This window comes from Myotis nattereri, assembly GCF_964212035.1.
Source record: "Myotis nattereri genome assembly, chromosome: 2".
Taxonomy (NCBI): Eukaryota; Metazoa; Chordata; class Mammalia; order Chiroptera; family Vespertilionidae; genus Myotis; species Myotis nattereri.
Window position 1 is genome coordinate 44382989 of NC_138076.1, and position 18923 is coordinate 44401911.

The 18923-nt window shown below is 40.7% G+C and overlaps 1 protein-coding gene across 1 annotated transcript in view; it reads left to right on the forward strand.

The window, feature by feature from the left end:
* DCT (dopachrome tautomerase) overlaps positions 1–8187 on the forward strand; it is a 30739-nt gene extending 22552 nt beyond the window's left edge. Inside the window, exons 7-8 of the mRNA XM_081082357.1 lie at positions 3759–3960; positions 7409–8187. Of these exons, the coding sequence (XP_080938483.1) occupies positions 3759–3960; positions 7409–7578 (372 nt within the window). The 3' untranslated portion in view covers positions 7579–8187. The remainder of the gene's footprint in view (positions 1–3758; positions 3961–7408) is intronic.
* Positions 8188–18923: the final 10736 nt, after the last annotated feature.

The window sequence follows — 18923 nt, forward strand, 5'->3', positions numbered from 1 at the left end:
GTGGTTTTTCCCTTCCTGTATGTGTTCTACAGGTTGCATTACTTCTCTTTCTAGCCTGTGGATATGTTATTGCTTCCAAAATTTTGTTTATTGCATTCTTTGCATTTTCTTGGCACACACTACCCTTTTTAACTACATAAATTGGGTACTCTGTATAGAGTTCCTACCAGAGCATTTGTTGTATAATGTTTTATAGCCCCTCTGAGACCTATAATCTCTCCCTATTACTTTTTCCTGTTCTTTTATCTCTTCACATTGTGAATTGCTTTAAGAGTCTTGTCCCCTCCTTTATTATTTACACTTTGCACCCGGCGAATTCTGGTGCTTTCCAAAAGTTATTTGCCTCTTGCAGCACTAAATCTGGAGCTTTCTATGTCCCGAGAGTCTCTTGTCTTTTCTTCTAATCACAATTTGATTTCTGACTTCAATTCAGACAGTTATCTTACAGTTCAAGAAATATTGTGTGGACTTCTTTGGGAAATACATTCTGATATAGCCCTAGATACTTTTTCCATGTATCACTTAGGATTTGTCTCAACTGCTTAGAACAGGAAACCCAAATTACAGAAACCTAAACCAAAAAGAAGTTTATTTTTTTCTTTATGTGGAAGAGTTCCAGGGGCAGGCAGTCCAGTCATCATGGATGCTTTCTGCCTTTTTGGTCCTTGGTGAGTGGCTTCTTAACTTTGCTTGTTGGCTTTTCTTTGCTTGAAGGTTGCTGCAGCCCCATCCACATTCCAAGAAGCAGCAAGAAGAAACAGAAAGAGAGAAAGGACACTTTTAGGGTGAAACAATCACCTTAAAAGAGCTTCCCTAGCCGAAACCGGTTTGGCTCAGTGGATAGAGCGTCAGCCTGCGGACTGAGGGGTCCCGGGTTCGATTCCGGTCAAGGGCATGTACCTGGGTTGCGGGCACATCCCCAGTGGGAGATGTGCAGGAGGCAGCTGATCGATGTTTCTCTCTCATCGATGTTTCTAGCTCTCTATCTCTCTCCCTTCCTCTCTGTAAAAAATCAATAAAATATATTAAAAAAAAAAAAAAAAAAAAAAAAAAGAGCTTCCCTAGAAGTCCCATACAACGACTTCTAGTTAAATCTCATGGATAGTTTGGCATATGCCTTCACTCAAAATGCAAAGAAAGTGAACTAAGGAGAAAGAGGGGAATGGACATTGAGTAAGCAACCACAGTACTTGCCACCTTTAGACAGTCCCACTGTAGTGCTTGGGCTCCATACTTGAGGCAAAACTTCCATTTGAGGCTGCCAGGCTCCCCAGGCCACACCTTCCCTCTCTGTGAAACGCCTAACCTTCTCTGGACTTCCCAGGACATAGGGCATGTGGTACCTTTTTCAGGGACATACACCAACGACAAATGCTTAGCTCCTTTCCCAGGGATGATGACCCTTCTCAAAGGTGACTCTTTTTGAACGCTACTTGTGAGAAACATTGGTCACTTGCATTATCAAGTATTCTTCCAAAGTTGTTGCTTTTTGCAGTAAACTATGCCTTTATTCTCTCTTTTTTTTAAACTGACTTCAGAAAGGAAGGGAGAGGGAGAGAGAGATAGAAATATCAAGGATGAGAGAGACTCGTTGATTGGCTGCCCCCTGCATGCGCCCCCCCCCCCCCACCTCCCACTGGGAATAGAGCTCGCAACTCAGGCATGAGCCCTTGACTGGAATCGAACCTGGGGCCCTTCAGTCTGCAGGCTGACGCTCTATCCACTGAGCCAAACCAGCTAGGGATGGCTTTATTCTTTTGGAGTTAAAATTTTGTTACTCAAAGCCAAGACTTTTGAATTAAAAATATCTTTTATCTCTCTAAAATCCTAGGCCTTATAATTTGATATTTTGGTTTTTAAGATGATTGTCTCTGCCATAAACTTTAAAAATCTACTCATGACAACAAATTCCCTTCAGTAAATAACTTGATTTCTGTTACTATTCGGAATGCAGCCACTTGAGACAATGTAGAAAGCCCCCATTGTTACCTGAACGGGGCAACTAAACTTCAAGGAACCTTGGGTAAGATATAAAAATGTTATCTACTGAATAAACAATAATAATACAAGCCAGAAGGGCAATGCATTTAAAGCGGTTCAAGAAGTGCAAAGAGCAAAGAATTCTGACTGTGGGCAAGCAGGGAAGATGTGCCTGGACAGGGATTACTGAGTTCCTTCGTCCCTGAAAGACTCTGATGCTAGAAAACAGAAGGAATGATTTTGCAGACCAGCTAGAAAGGTACCTGTTTGGGTCAATTGTACAGAAAATATAAGTACTTTGGCATGACACTGTCATCAGCCAACAAATACTCTGCATCAACTTTGTCCCGGTTGCATACTAAGCTTGAGGCTTCAAAGGCAGAGAGACCTTATCTCTGACATTTAGGAGTTAGGGGTCTTGTTAGGGGAAATAGGTAAATAAATAACATCCTATATAATAAAAGCCCAGTGACCATAATGGCAGAACGACCAGAATGACCACTCGACCAGTCACTATGAGGTGCACTGACCACCTCTTGGTCCCTTTTCCCGGCTGGCAGGCTCCGATCGCCAATGGCAAACAGGAACTGGGGTGGGTGGTGGGAGATGTGGGTGGTGCCAGGCCAAGGCCCCCACCCTGCTGGTCGCCCCACACACAGAGGGCGACCCGCAGTGGGGTTGGGACTGGTGAGCGGGCAGGAATGGCTGATCTCTTGGTGCCTCCCCCGGCCGTTAGGATCTCGTCACCAGATGGTGAACGGGGAACCAGGGTGGGTGGTGGCAACATGGCCTTGATCACCGGCCAAGCTGACAGACTCCACCCATGCATGATTTCGTGCATTGGGCTTCTAGTTATAGTATAATTTGACCAGTGCTATATTTGGGGTAGAAGTAACAATGGTGAATGGATGAATAAATTTATTATTAAGTATTTATTGAAATAAGTACCTTCCTCTCCCATGTGACAGGCCCTGGGGTGACAGGCACTGGGGACACAATGGAAAGAAAGCAGACAGTGTCTCTGAGCTCCTTGAACTTATCGTCTAGAAATGAAAGAGGAACTCTAACGACCAGGCATAAAGCCTAAGCTGAACTCACATTTATATTCTGTTGTGAAATCAGGGCTATACATGTGGAAATTTTGCTGTGAATATTTTAAAACATGTCATAATTTCGGTATTTAAGAACTTTAACAGCTTCCTTGAGGAAATTAAAATAAGCACTATGCACATTACAACATTTTTAGACTTTCTTTGGCTGGCATAATACTCAAAATTCCAATAAGAGGGTTATCAAGTGAGTACACAGAAGGGTATTCCTGGTGAGAAAAATTTGAAAACCCATTTCAGATATATTTTTAACTGTCCATTTGTATTATAATACTGGGAAATGCAACCTCTTCTATCTCTCCTGTTAAAGCAAAAGCACCTGAAATTTGACTAGGCTATGTATCTATCATCCTCACCCTTTTTCTGAACTTAATCATTAACCTACATTTGTTGAAGGCCTCAAATGTTCCCAAACCAGTGTTCAATCTGCAACAGAACCTTCATTTGTTCACTCGACAAAGGGGTTTGTAATCCTGTTTGGAGCGATATGTCATACATTCTTGAAAACTTAACTGAAAATGCCAGTAGGCATGTCACTGATATTAGATTGGGTATACAGAGTTGCTCATGTCAAGAAGACCTACGTTCCATTGTAGAGAAAGCTCCAGCCAGGTTAATCTAACTGAAATAGTCTGATAAACGTTAAAGGTCATGTTCAATGTCTTGCAGGTCCTCCATGCCTTTACTGATGCCATTTTTGATGAGTGGATGAGAAGATTCAATCCTTCCGCAGATGCTTGGCCTCAGGAGCTGGCACCCATTGGTCACAATCGGATGTACAACATGGTTCCTTTCTTCCCTTCGGTGACTAATCAGGAATTATTTTTAACCGCAGACCAACTTGGCTACAGCTATGCCATTGATCTTCCAGGTAACTAATACAACTTCTAAATGGGTGATTCATCTTTTAAAGGAGCTTTCTTTCTTTTTTTAAAAAAAAGTAAGCCAAGACTTTAAATTGAAGCATTCAGGTCTCATTAACTTTATTGGCAATTTTCTAGGATACATATATTTAGTAAAATTAGCCTTTGAACTACTAATTAAACATCAGAAAAGGGACTGGTTGGATGACTGTTGTTTTAGAAAACTGAAAGTTGTGAACAAACCTTATTCCACAGAGGAAGTATCTACTCCTACACTTGATTTGACAGTTTTGTCTGAGTTAATTGAAAGCTGGCCATGGTTTGAACTGTCTAATCAGTAAAGTCAAAATTCACTAGCCTCATGTGGAGAGGGACTCCCAGGAGATCATTACTGGAAGGCAAGGCTGGGTTTAGAGTGAGGCAAGAGCGGCACTTGTTTGGACCACAAAGTTTCAGGGGAGGCCAAATATGTTAGTAATCTAGATATGTAATAATATCATGAAATATTTTAAAACAATACATACAAAAATGTGTATATTTTATAAATTAATGCTTTTTTAAGACATGTTTTTAGATTGTTGATTTTTTTATTTGCTTTTCTTACTTGGTTCAAAATATAGAAGGATATTTTGATAAGTTCATATAGGGGCACTTTTTTTTTTTTTTTTTTTTTTTTACCTAGGCCCCAATATAGCTCTGTGTGCCATTTAAAGATTCTTAGTTTGCAATATATACAAATATTGAGTCATTATGTTGTACACCTAAAACTAATAATGTGTGGTATATCAATTATACCTCATTAAAAAATCTTAGAACAGGTTGAGAAAGAAAGCTAAAATAATAGCAAACATCTTAATTTGTCAAGAAGTCAAAAAACAGACATCCCCTCTGCCAGTAGCTTTTTCCAGTTGTGTCTATTTCATCTTCACTAAGCCTCCACCTACAAAGTAATTAGGACCGTGTTTGAACTCACATTTGTCTCTTCGACTGCAGTCTTTCAGACCCCAGAATCTGTCCCCTGTTTTTCCTTCTAATTTGCATCTACTGCTGCCCCTTCTCCTTCCTGATTTGAAATTTCATTTCTGTGGGCAACTGGGGGTATCTCTTTGAAGCTTCTTTTCATTTTCTCTGGGACATAAAATAACCAAAAAGTTTGCAATGTCCATTTTGAGCATCTTTCCTGCTCTGAAATCAGCCAATTAAGAGGTATAGACTGAGAGTCTAAATATGCCCTGAAAGCATTGACTCACTAGAAGACACACACTCATACTCATTTACTGGTCTGACAAATAAGTTTACAGTTGCATCTGAGGTAGCAGAACTATAACCAGAAGTCAGAGAAGGGAGTGAGGGATTTGAGAAAGGAGGTAGGTCTTGAGCTAGATTCGAAGAGATGATAGATCTTAGGTAGCTGAGGAGGAAAGTAGCAACATTTTAGATTGAAGAAGGGCAGGGCACAGGACTGTGAAAGGCACAGATAGTCTACATAGAGGACTGTGCGAAGAAATCCTGGTTGTAATATAAGGCTTGGGTAGAAGATTATTGTGAATTCAAGTTGGATATGTGATATACACCTGAAACATATATAATTTTATTAACCAATGTTACCCCACTAAATTCAATTTAAAAAAGAAAAAATGGGCATTGAATAGTTAAAAAAATAAAGCAAAGTTGGATCTGCGAGAAGGACCTGATTATGTAGGACTTTAAAAACTAGGCAAAAACCACAATTAGGTACCATTCTCTACCCACTAGGATGGCTACTAACAAAAAAAGCAGAAAATAACAAGTGTTGATGAAGATATGGAGAAAGTGGAAGCCTTGTGCACTGATGGTCAAAATGTAAAATGGCATAGCCTCTGTGGAAAAACAATATGGAAGTTCCTAAAAAAAAATTAAACATAGAATTACAACATGAGCTAGCAAATCAGCTTCTGGATATATATCCCAATGAATTGAAAGCAAGTAATCAAACAGATATTTGTACAACTCTGTTCATAGCAATTTTATTCACAGTAGATGTAAGGTGGAGGCAACCCAAGTATTCACTGATGGATGAATGGATACATAGAGGTGGTATATGCATACAATGGAGTCTTATTCATTAATAATTCATTCATTAAAAATATTCATTAAAAAATCCTGTCATGTGGTACAACAAGAATGAATCTTGAAGACAGTATGCCAAGTTAAATAAAGCAGTCACAAAAGGCCCAAAACTGTATGATTCCACTTCTTTGAGGTATCAAGAGTAGTTAAATTTATAGAGATAGAAAGTAGAATGGTGGTCACCAGGATCTGGGGTGGGGAGTGGGAGATGGGTGGGTTACCATTTCTGTTCTACAAGATGAAAAAAGTTCTGCGGATGGATGGTGGTGATAATTGCACAACAGTGTGAATGTACTTAATGTCACAGAACTATATTCGTAAACATGGTTAAGAGGGTAAAATAGATGTTATGTGTATTTTACCACAATTAAAAAATAATATTAATTTTAAAAAAAGCTAGGCAGGGCAGTTTGGACAATAACAAAAGACAATCATTTTTGGTTCCTGAACAAAGAAATGCGGACTTGAAATCTGTGTTTTAAGAAGCTTAGATTGGCAAAAGATGCTGCTCAATTAGAGCAAAAGGAGGCAAATTAAAGTCCTTTTGGGGGAATCCCATCAGGATGGGTCAGAGCCCTCTGTGGGATTGGAAGAAAAGAACGAGAAGGAGAATCTACATTTAGATAAGTGTAGGATATAGACCAAGAACCTAGTGTAGAGACACTGAATTTAAGAACAGCTGTCCAGGCTAAGATACTTTCTAAAAAAATGACAAGTAAGTATACATATACTAGAAATAATATCCATTAATTTTGTGGAAGAGTGATTATAAAATACATTTGAGTAGAGGATTGGATTTCTCATGTAGACGATTCAGATTTTATTCACAACTACCCAAATGGGTACCAATTTTAACTGTTCCTGCTATTGAATGTCTCCTGTTGTAATAACCCATCTGATCTGTCTTGATCATTTATCATCCCATAAAGCGGGTAGAGACAATGGCAGAAATTCTCCACCTGAGGGTTGCATATTTTGCAGCTCACCAGATACCATTTTAGCATGCATGTTTACAAATGAGTTTCTAACTCACAAAAGTAGTTATATATACTTCCTTGGAGGGTTTATTCTATATAAATATTTATTGTAAGAAAATTTTAAAGATGCAATAAACTGTATTTAAATAATGGAATGACATTTCCCACTTCCTTAAGAAAGAAAACAATTGTGGCTATGATAAATAGTTGGTGAGGAAGGAGAAGATAAATTTTATTCTAGCCAGTGTTGTTTTGCTTCATCAGCAAAAATTCATGTAAAAGGCAAATTGGTTTACTTTTTCCTTTGTGAAGAGTGTTCAGCTGATGAAAATCCCAACCACAGACTTTTTTTCTTCTGTTTTAATTTCAGTTGAAGAAACTCCAAGTTGGTCCGTGACTCTCCCTGTGGTTATGGGAATGCTGGTGGCTTTGGTTGGTCTTTTTGTCTTGCTGGCTTTCCTTCAGTACAGAAGACTTCGCAAAGGATATGCGCCCTTAATGGAGACACATTTGAACAAGAGATATACAGAAGAAGCCTAGGATGCTCATGCCTTACCCTAGAGGAGAGGCCAGCCACAAAGACCTTGTTGCTGAGACCCTGACAACAAACTAATCCTCACGGTTCTTCCTTTAGCTAAAGATCTTTGGCACAGCTCATTCTGTTGTGATGATCCCAAACACAGACGATGCTTAGCTGTAGTTTCTGGTTTGCTTTTCTGTGTAACAGACTGAAGCTGAAGTGCTTGAGGCTATCTCTACCATCAAACAAAGGTAGAACTGAAGATGTGTGCTATCTCATAATAGTTCCCCATATTGATTTAGCCTCCTCAGTGTTTTGAGAACATAAAAAAAAAGTTGGTTGTGTAGATTTATTGTAATATTATGGTTAGTGAAAGTTGTGATTTGGACAAGATTATGGTTCAATCTTTCTCAGCCCAAGTGTCACCATTTGTAATAGGGTGGGTAGGGAGTGGCAGATGCCACAATGGTCTCTGAGCTCCCTTTGAACTACAAATATCTATGCTTTTAGGTGCCTTTCTGATTGTCTTCTTGAGGCTTATTTTTCTTCTTTTCCTCTTCAGCCTTTAAAATGGCTGAGAGGATGAAAATAGGCCTTATTTTCCAAGTAAGGTAGAGAATAAATGAATGAATGAATGATTCGGTTCTTTTATATATCAGACTTTTCAGAATTTGTCAAAAGTCTGAAGTTCTTAACAGTAGACATATCACAAGATTCAATAGCTGGATAAATATGAATCATACAGTGATAAATAAGTAAATGAAGGATTAAATTATAGAGCTTTCCAGTTAACTAACATACAATTTCAAACCCATTACCAAAAATAGAATCCCTCTTTCCAGGAAAGGCTGACTAGAGAAGGCCGGATGAGGATCCCTAATATCAGAGTTCCATTGTTCTCAGTCTCATTTGACTGATCCTGAACCAATTTCTTTACTAGGTAGCCTCAGATGAAAAATTACTAACCTAAAATGCATTTGGCTTATTTTTACGAGTTGACTTTGTACTAATTAATTCTGTACTATACTGACATTACTTATGAATATTAATTAATTAAGTCTCATCATTTAAAAGCAAACCAAGTATACAAAATAGAACAACTCAGAATTAAATGGTTATGCTCCATTTAGTAAACATCAGATCATGAGAGATAAGAATGAGGCATTTTTTTTCACTAAGATGTTTAAATTTAGCAATATGATCTTCACTTCCAAGAAGCTAATAGCTATTGAGAGTTCAAGGCAAATTTCACCTGCTCATATCTGGTACTTATGCATCAGGCCAAAGTTCTAGAAGGTAGCCCGTCTGTCTGCTCATGTCAGCACCTCTCTCTGGAATTGATGTGTGTCAAGAATGGGTGCTAAGAGGATTCTAGAGCTGCCTTCTACAGATGGGGGCTTAGTGGGTACAAGGTTCACCAACATCCAGTGTTGTCCACTGGAATAAAATTGGGGAAGCCAGAGAAATGGACAAAGCTCAATCTGAACTGAATTTGAGTCTCATACAGCCACAGGTATATTTAAGAGTAGGCTCAGCAAATAAGAACCAAGGTAGCCCAGAGTCCTTCATGGGGTGAAGGACTGCTGAGATTTTTTTTAGCCACAGCTGCATCAGAATTCCTGCCTTTAACAGCATATGGAAAATTTAACAATGTTTCATTAACATTCTCCACTTTGTAAAGTTTATGTTCCTGACTCAGAGTTGAACACATTTTTACATCCATTTTTACGCCAAAGGAGATATATATTAAAATGAACATATAGCTGTGCATGATAGGATGTTCCAGAAAAGTTGTGCATAAATCATTTCTACATTAAAAGCACCAGGGGAATTAGTTTTTATAGATGAACTATTATGAATAATTCTATAAAGCAAATAACCACCTTTAGCTTCTTTTTTAGGTATATTAATTTTTCATACATTGTATTCTCATAAGATTTGTTTAAAGCAAGATCTATTTGTGGTAGAAGTAAAGGATAGTCATTTATACTTAGCTATTTTATCTTTAGTGCTGAAACTTATAAATATTATATTTTATAATGTCTTCCTGAAAAAAATAATTTCCTGATTTTATAGTCCTTTTAAGAGGAATAACATTTTCTAACAGTTTATAATATTACAATAAATCAATGATGAATGTCTTTTAAAAAATTTAAAGGTAGAACAAACCTGTAGGATAAAAAGAGTTGGTATTTACATACATTGAATGTTATGCAAATAAACTCAGAAAATATCAATGAGCATTGTAGGGTTATACTTCTCAATGATAGGAAGAAAATTCAACCTTGAAGAAAATGAATAGATAACTTTATATGCTATATCCTCAGTATGAGAAAAATTATATGTATAAGAATTATGATTTCAAAGGAAATGTTTTTATAAATCTAATACACAGAAGTGAAATGAAATCCACTGACATTTTTCCTTTGTGAACGAAATTCTCTTCTAATTCTAAAATTCTTTGACATTAATTTGTGTCTTGCTTAAGATTTAACATTGTTAATTATAATAATCCTAATGAATAATTTTAATCTCACATTAACAAGAAGTAAAAAACTTATTAAAGAAGAAAATAAAAATAAATGTTGTTTTGCAGATTATTATCATCTGATGGGGCTATTGTTTTTTAACAATAATAATTTGTGAGCATCAATTCCTATATATATATATATATATATATATATATATATATATATATATATACATACATACACTAGAGGCCCAGTGCACAAAAATTTGTGCACTCGGGGGGGTCCCTCAGCCCGGCCTATGCCCTCTTGCAGTCTGGGACCCCTCAGAGGATGTCCACCTTCTGGCTTAGGCCCGCTCCCTGGGGGATCGGGCCCAAGATGGCAATCAGACATCCCTCTGGCAGCCTGGCAGCCCTGGGGGGATGTCCACTTACCAGCAGGGAGCAGACCTAAGCTGCAGTCAGACATCCTTAGCACTGCTGAGGAGGTGGGAGAGGCTCCCGCCACTACCGCTGTGCTGGCAGCCATCAGCCTGGCTTGTGGCTAAGCAGAGCTCCCCCTGTGGGAGTGCACTGACCACCAGGGAGCAGCTCCTGCATTGAGCATCTGCCCCCTGGTGGTCAGTGTGTGTCATAGTGACCAGTCATTCCCAGTCCTTCTGCTGTTAGGGTCAATTTGCATATTACCCTTTTATTATATAGAATAGAGGCCTGGTGCACGGGTGGGGGCTGTCTGGTTTGCCCTGAAGGGTGCCCTGGATCAGGGTGGGGGTCCTGTTTGGGTGCCTGGCCAGCCTGGGTGAGGGGCTGATGGGTGTTTGCAGGCTGGTCAAGCCCCCCCAAGTGGGGACCCTCACCCCATGAGGGTTTGGCCAGCCTGGGTGAGGGGCTGATGGCTCTTTTCAGGCTGGTCACACCCCCTTCAGGGTGGGGGTCCCCACTGGTGTGCCTGGCCAGCCTGGGTGAGGGGCTGGTAGCTGTTTTCAGACTGACCAAGCCCTCTGGCGACCGAAGCTCCCCGCCTTTCCTTTTTGTGTGTGTGTGTGTGTGTTTTTTTTTTGTTTTTTTTTTATTTTATTTTATTTGCTCCAGCTCTGTGGCCATGGTGACTGGAAGCAGGTATCTGAGATTTATTTACCTTCTATAATTGAAACTTTGTTGCCTTGAGAGGAGGCAGCAGCCACTCCAGCTCTGTGGCTGCTGCCCGCCATCTTAGTTGGGTTTATTTGCATACAGTCGCTCTGATTGGCTGGTGGGCATGGCTTAAGGCATAGGGAAGGTATGGTCTATTTGCATCTTTGTCTTTTATTAGTGTAGATGAGTCTATATAATACATAATAACTACTTCACTTTTTAAAAAGAAATATAAAATACATAATAGTTACTCCATTTTGGGAAACAAATTCTTAAACCGATGTTTCTACTTTGGAGTTTCTAAGCAATTGAGACTTCCTGGCTGTCTGTTACATAGGTAAGAGAAACGAGGCACCACCCTTTTCCCAGGAGAAGAGTTATGATTGATGTCCCCATGGTTTAAAGACTGATCCTGGGGGTGGGGGTCTGGGGGGTGTGGGAGAGTGGCTACTTGCAGTCAGTGACCAGGAAGGAGGGGTCTGCAGCAGCTAACTCACTGACCCTTCTGGAAAGCCTTCTCCATCGATCAACTTGTTGGAGGTCCCAGAAGAAGGAAGTTAGAAGCAGTGAGGTAATGGTCATGTCCTGTTTACTTCTACATCTAGACTTGAAGCTTCCAGAGGACAGGTGGCACACCTTTCTGTATGGCTCCAGTGTCACTGTTTCAGAGCACTTCGAGTAATCAGAAAATGTTGGCAGTTAATTGACACAGGCACATAAAAGAGCCAATTCATTCTGAACTGGGAGATAATTACTCTCCTCAATGCAATTACAAAACCCAAGGTTGAACTTTTCTTATTTCTACAGTGCCTTGCTCATCATGAACGCTCTATTAATACTTTTGAATGAATAAATTAATCTCAAAGTGAACCTGAACCATGAAATAAACTATATTTTAGATTCTGAGTAGGGCATAAGGTAGGCAAAATTTTACTTCAAACAACCTAATACAAAGGTATACTTCTCAGCTATATTTTCTTTTTGGGTATATCTTCTCCCCACCGATAGCAGGCCTTAGTTCTACCATTTCTAGGGACAAGGATAGAAAGTTGGGCCCTCACAGTGCCATTTTAGGGCCCTCCACTAGCTGATATCTTAACAGCCTTGTTCCAGTGGAAGAAATAAGTGGGAAAATTATCTAGCTAGGCAAACAAGTGCTTTTCCTATTCAAATGGGCTCAAGAGTTTCTTTAGAAATTCTCTAAAGATTATATGATATTTTGACTTAAGCTATAATGATAGTTCAAGCTGAAAATACACTTGTGAAATCTTGAAACCAACACATAAGAAAATTGTGAGCATAACAAAGTTTTCTAAAAGTAAACAAAGCAAACAGAAGCACAACTACTCAAGGCCTGTTTGCTCTATATATTTTCACCAAGACTATATCTATTTGGCAGAAATCATTAAGCCACTTGTGTTATTTGCCACCTTGATACCAGTCAGACTTCTTGGATGTAATACGACTGGATTTGGTCCTTTCTTCTTCTGGCCATCCTCTGCTCCTTTGGAAGTTTATAAACAAAAGCTAAAACCATCACAGTGTCTCCTACATATAATTGTGCTCTGTGTTGTAAATAACACCTCGTAGAAAGGCTTAAACTTGTTCCTCTTTATTAAAATACCACAGATTTTCTGCCAGCATACACATTCTGATTACTCATTCACTGTTACTGAGCATTTCTGAATGTGTAATTAGCACAGTGACCTTCCTGATTAACAGCATAGCTGAATTGGGTTTACAATAAAGCAAAACCTGCCCTCTTGTGTTTTATTAGAACATTGCACAATCTGGTAAAGTTCTTAGGGTTACTTTTCTCCACTGTGGTTAATTGCCTGGGTCAGAAAAAACCAAAGGCTGGAAGATTTCCCACGAATTCAGAAATCAGAACAGATAAGCACAGTACTTAGAAGGAAATGATTTCCTGTGTAGGCAAAGTCACTATATAATTAAAGTACTCAGGATTTTGTTTTTAATATAGTTTAAAATATTAAATGTTCACAGGAAGCCATCAAAATTTGGGGGACCATTTCAGGCCACTGGGCAAAACTCTTCTATGCTTGTCAAATACACATAGGGTATAATTTAGTTAAAATTATTTATATGATCATACTGAAGCTGGAGATTGGAGAGATGTTTTTTGTTAGTTTTTTTTTTTTTTTCAATTAAAAACTGTTATCGAGAAGCTGGTAAATTTTGAAAACAATGTTAGAAAAAATACTGGATCAGTGAATAGAAACCATATATGAATACCTGAATATGGGTGTGGGTTAGCTCAGTGTCAGGTAACATCCTTCACAGTGGAAAATTCACTTTTCACAACTGGGCTATTGGCCTGATGGTGCCAAGAGCAAATATTTATTTGGGTGCCTACAGTGGTTGATATAAGGTGAATGAAAAAGGGACTCAAGTAATAAAGAAAATATCATTTTTTAATGTGTTTGTAAAGCTTTCCCTTCTAGTACAAGTGTGTCAAATTCAAAGGCTAACACAGGCCAAATAAACAAGGTTTAAGTTTATGTGGACTGCAAAAAACCCCCAAAAGCTTCAATTTTCATAGAAACATAGGTTTATTTCAATAGAGACATTCTGAATACAAAGGGCTGAAATAAATGAGTAATCATTAACATAAAATAATAGAACATTTTAATAAAAATTAATATTTTTTCTTGAACATTAACTTACCAGATACTGAATAACTGCACAGATTAAGAAGTGTAATGCAAATAGACCTATTTTTCTTGTTCTCCAAAAGCGAAATATTTCCTGTTGCGCATACCAAACAAGTCAGTACAAGATTAGTGACGTGGCAATCGGCTGCTAAAATATTCGCTGCTAGTATTAGTGGTGAGAAATGGTGCGCCTACGCATAAGGCGCGTAAGGGAAATGAATGCAACATGATTATAGTAATCAGTCATTAGCAAATGTTGTAGTTCATTATTAATAACTAGAGGCTCGGTGCACGAAAATCGTGCACTCGGGAGGGGGGGGGGGTCCCTGTGCCCTCTCACAGTCTGGGAGTCCTTGGGGACAGCCTTAGCAGTGGAGGCTGGAGAGGTTCCTGCCACTGCCACTGTGCTTGCCAGCCGTGAGCTCAGTCTGCATTGAGCTCCTGCATTGAACGTCTGCCCCCTGGTGGTCAATGCGCATCATAGCGACCGGTTGTTCTGCCGATTTGCATATTAGCCCTTTATTATATAGGATTATGTATAGCAGGATATTGTAAAACTTAACACGGTAAGCACCAAGCCTGTTTTGTCTTCTTTTCCGTTTAGCCTGCAATATCCAATTTCACCGGTATGCTGGCGGCACCAGTGACTGACCTGTCTGGACAGATATAAGTATAGTGTCAGTCACCAGTGACTGACATGGTGCTTAACATGTTAAGTTACAAAATTTTTATTAAAACGCTTTTTACAGCCAAACTGGTTTGGCTCAGTGGATAGAGCATCGGCCTGCGGACTGAAGGGTCCCAGGTTTGATTCCGGTCAAGGGCATGTACCTTGGTTGCGGGCACATCCCCAGTAGGAGGTGTGTAGGAGGCGGCTGATCAATGTTTTTCTCTCATTGATGTTTCTAACTCTCTATCTCTCTCCCTTCCTCTCTGTAAAAAATCAATAAAATATGGAGTTTGTGGTCTCTTTAAAAAAAAAAAACCAAAAAAACCCAAAAAACAAAATGTTTTTTACATACCATTATATTGGCTGGGCCACAAAAATATTCGTTGTGGGCCACATGTGGCCCACGGGCCTTGAGTTTAACGTGCTTATTCTAGTACGTATACCAGGTAAAGGTTAAAGGGGCAAAATGTATTTGCCTATGTATTTGCTTATTCTGAGAAGTTTTCACGGGCCTTGAGTTTAACGTGCTTATTCTAGTACGTATACCAGGTAAAGGTTAAAGGGGCAAAATGTATTTGCCTATGTATTTGCTTATTCTGAGAAGTTTTGCTTATGTGAAAAAATTAGGGCTCAAATTTTCTAGCTGGCTCTGCCTATTATTCTTTTCTCTCTTAGTGGGGATTCTAGACATGGGGACAGTAGCTGTTCCTATGGAGAGGATAAAAAAGGGGAAAAACACCCCCAAACCAAGAACTGAAATTGGGGAGTCAGATGGGAAACAACATGCTGCTGGAAAGAGCCATCATCCCTAGAGGAGGATGACAAATCCTCCTATGGATAAATATGTCACCATACGAAATGCCTTGCTGAAAACTTAATTTCCAAAGCAGCACATCTATTATTTGTTTCTACGTAATGTCTCATCTTCAATATTTTTATTTGCTTCTTTAAAAAGCAAGTTGTGTCTTGACTATTGCCACTAACCAGTGTTTTCTCTTATGAAAAACTAGAGGTCTGGTGCACAAAAATTTGTGCAATTGCGTGGGGGGGGGGGGTCCCTCAGCCTGGCCTGTGCCCTCTCCCAGTCTGGGACCCCTCAGGGGATGACCACCTGCTGGCTTAGGCCTGCTCCCCAGGGGATTGGGCCTAAAATGGCAATCAGACATCTCTCTGGCATCCCGGTAGCCCTCGGGGGATGTCCACTTGCCAGCGGGAGCAGGCCTAAGCTGCAGTCAGACATCCTTAGCACTGCTGAGGAGGCAGGAGAGGCTCCCACCACCACCACTGTACTGGCAGCCATCAGCCTGGCTTGTGGCTGAGCAGAGCTCCCCCTGTGGGAGCGCACTGACCACAAGGGGGCAGCTCCTGCATTGAGCATCTGCCCCCTGGTGGTCAGTGTGTGTCATAGTGACCTGTCATTCCCAGTCTTTCTGCTGTTAGGGTCAGTTTGCATATTACCCTTTTACTATATAGGATAGAAGCCTGGTGCATGGGTGGGGGCTGGCTGGTTTGCCCTGTAGGGTGTCCCGGATCAGGGCAGGGGTCCCGTTTGGGTGCCTGGCCAGCCTGGGTGAGGGGTTGATGGCTGTTTGTAGCTGGTCACAGCCCATTCAGGGTGAGGGTCTCCACTGGGGTGCCTGGCCAGCCTGGATGAGGGCTGATGGCTCTTTTCAGGCTAGTCACACCCCCTTTAGGGTGGGGGTCCCCAATGGGGTGCCTGGCCAGTCTGGGTGAGGGGCTGAGGGCCATTTTCAGGCTGGCTGGTGACTGAAGCTCCCAGCTTCTCCTTTTCTTCTTTTTTTTTTTTTTCCCTGAGATTTATTTACCTTCTATAATTGAAACTTTGTTGCCGTTACTGGAGCTGAGAGCTGGCTCCAGCTCTGAGGCCATGGCCTGCTGAAAGCAGGTATCTGGGGTTTGTTTAGCTTCTATAATTGAAACTGTTGCTTTCAGAGCTCAGAGCCGGTCCGTGGCAGGCGGGGAACCTTGGTTTCCTCCATCCCTGGAGCAAGCAAGCCTCCTGCTCGCTTCAGCTGCATGGCTGCCGGCCGCCATCTTGGTTGGCGGTTAATTTTCATATCGCCCTGATTAGTCCATGGGAAGTGTAGCGAAGGTATGGTCAATTACCCTTTTTGTCTTTTATTAGATAGGATATTTGTATGTCAAAGCCTTGCATTTCATGCCAACGAGGCATGCTCAGCTACAATGCATGCGGGTTGGTGCCTTAAGTCTCAGACCTCTGTATGCAAGCATGTAGTGGGCCTTGAATGGCAATGTAACCTAAGTAAGAATCCGTGCGGTTATCTATGAGCCTCTTTCTCTGCTTCCATGTGGCAAGCACACAACTCCCGACCTTTCCAGCTCGGAGACTCTTACTTGAGCAGCACATTTTCTTTTCATTTCAGGCATTTTACAGTTCTGAGGCTTGTAACATTTTACAGACTCAAGGTCGTGTTCGTTCTGTTCCTTTCTCTCCACAGCCTGTCCTCTTATCAAGATGCAGGCTTCTTTGTGTTTTTAACGCGCTTACTTGAGATAGTCCCCACTCTTTGATCCGGCGCTGACTCTCAGCCCTGAGCTGTCAGCCACGAGGAGCGTGTCTCAGGTGTGCTGCCTGCCAGGGCTTGACAGCAGCACTCGGCCTCTCCAACAATCAAAGGGCTCTTCCAACCCAGTAACATGTAAATGTGTTCCTTTTTTGCTACAGTCTGTCACAGCCCACATTTTCCAGCTTAGCTGCACAAAAGCACGCTTGATAAGATCATTCTGAAGCTGACTGCTGGGCGTCATGGATGCAAATGTATTGTTTTTAAACAAGGGACTCAACACATGAAGTCAGAGTGAACTCACCTTACAGCTAGATGGCTGCCTTGGACCTGGTTTCTGCTTGCTGGGCGGACCATGCAACTGAGCGGCATTTATCACAGAGCAATCTGCTCCCCTTTGTTGCAGCTGTGGAAGGGAAGAATGCTGTGTCTGTGGGAGACTTTGCTGGGATTTCTCCCTATGCACCGACTATACATAGTCACAGGAGAAAACAAGAATGCCACAGCTCAGGTCCCAGGTTTAACTTTCCCCTGCTAGAACCTCCTCTCTGTAAATGCCACTAGAAAATATTCATTACAAATCCTCCATTCAAACCAGTAAGGGATTTGACCTTAATAATCTCCCTGTGTGAATGCTCTGCCAGTGTAAGATAAGAGTGCTGGGCTCCCATTAATAATGAAGAATATCGCCATCTTTCCTGAGCCAGGCCACAAGTCAGTGTCCAGTATGATCTCTCTTGACATTGGCAGGTTTCTTTCCATGCCCGTTGGTCCTGGCACTGGTTCAGGTATTAGGGAGGGCTCCCAAGGGTTATTTTCAATGGCATAGGGGCATTTTGAGGATAAAATACTGGCCTCAGTTGGCATAGGAGTGAAATGTGTTCATACATTTTTGAAAATTTTTACTTTTTAAATTACTGTAATTTTTTTTGTGGCAAGGTATATAACATAAAATTTGTTTTTTAAAAAGATATCCTTACCTGAGGATATTTTTAAAAATTGATTTTGAGAGAGAAAGATAGATAGATAGAAAGATAGATAGATAGAGAGAGAGAGAGAGACATTTCAGTTGCCTCCCCTGATGGGAATCAAACCTGTAACTTTTGGTGTACTGGACGAAGCACCAACTAACTGATCCACCCAGTGAGGGCAAAATTTGTCATTTTAAGGGAACAATTCAGTGGCATTAATTATATTCACAATATTGTACACCATCACCACCAGCTATTTCCAGAACTTTTTCCAAATAGTAACTCTATACTCATTAAATAGTAATTCCCCATCTACCCCTCCTCCCAGCCCCTGATAACCTCCAGTAAGGCTCGGGGAAGTCTTCATTTCCATCCCGAGACCCTCAGCTCTGTGATTTGGGTGGGGACCTAATTGTCTTAAACTAATTACTCGATTTCATACCCCTGGGTCCAATGTAAAACTGAAGGCCAAAATATTGGAAAGGGATGTTTACTGAGGATTTAGGAAATAAAGCCAAAACACATGTTCTTACCCCTGAGGGGTATGGTGTAAAGACGTGAGATCTGGAATCATGGCAGCCATTTTGCCTCCATGAGGAAAAGTTTGGAACAACTGGGGTACCCCATCTTTTAAAAAAAATTTAGGTCAGTTTAGGTTGGGGTTTATCCTATCTAATAAAGAGGTAATATGCTAATTGACCCTCACACCATCACAAAGATGGCAGCGCCCACAGCCAAAAAGGAGGGAATATGCTAATTGACTACCCCATCCTCAAAGATGGCGGCACCCACAGCCAATAAGGAGGGAATATGCTAATTGACTGCCATGCTCTCAAAGATGGTGGTGCCCACAGCCACAAGATGGCCAGCAGGGGAGGGCAGTTGTGGGTGATCAGGCCAGT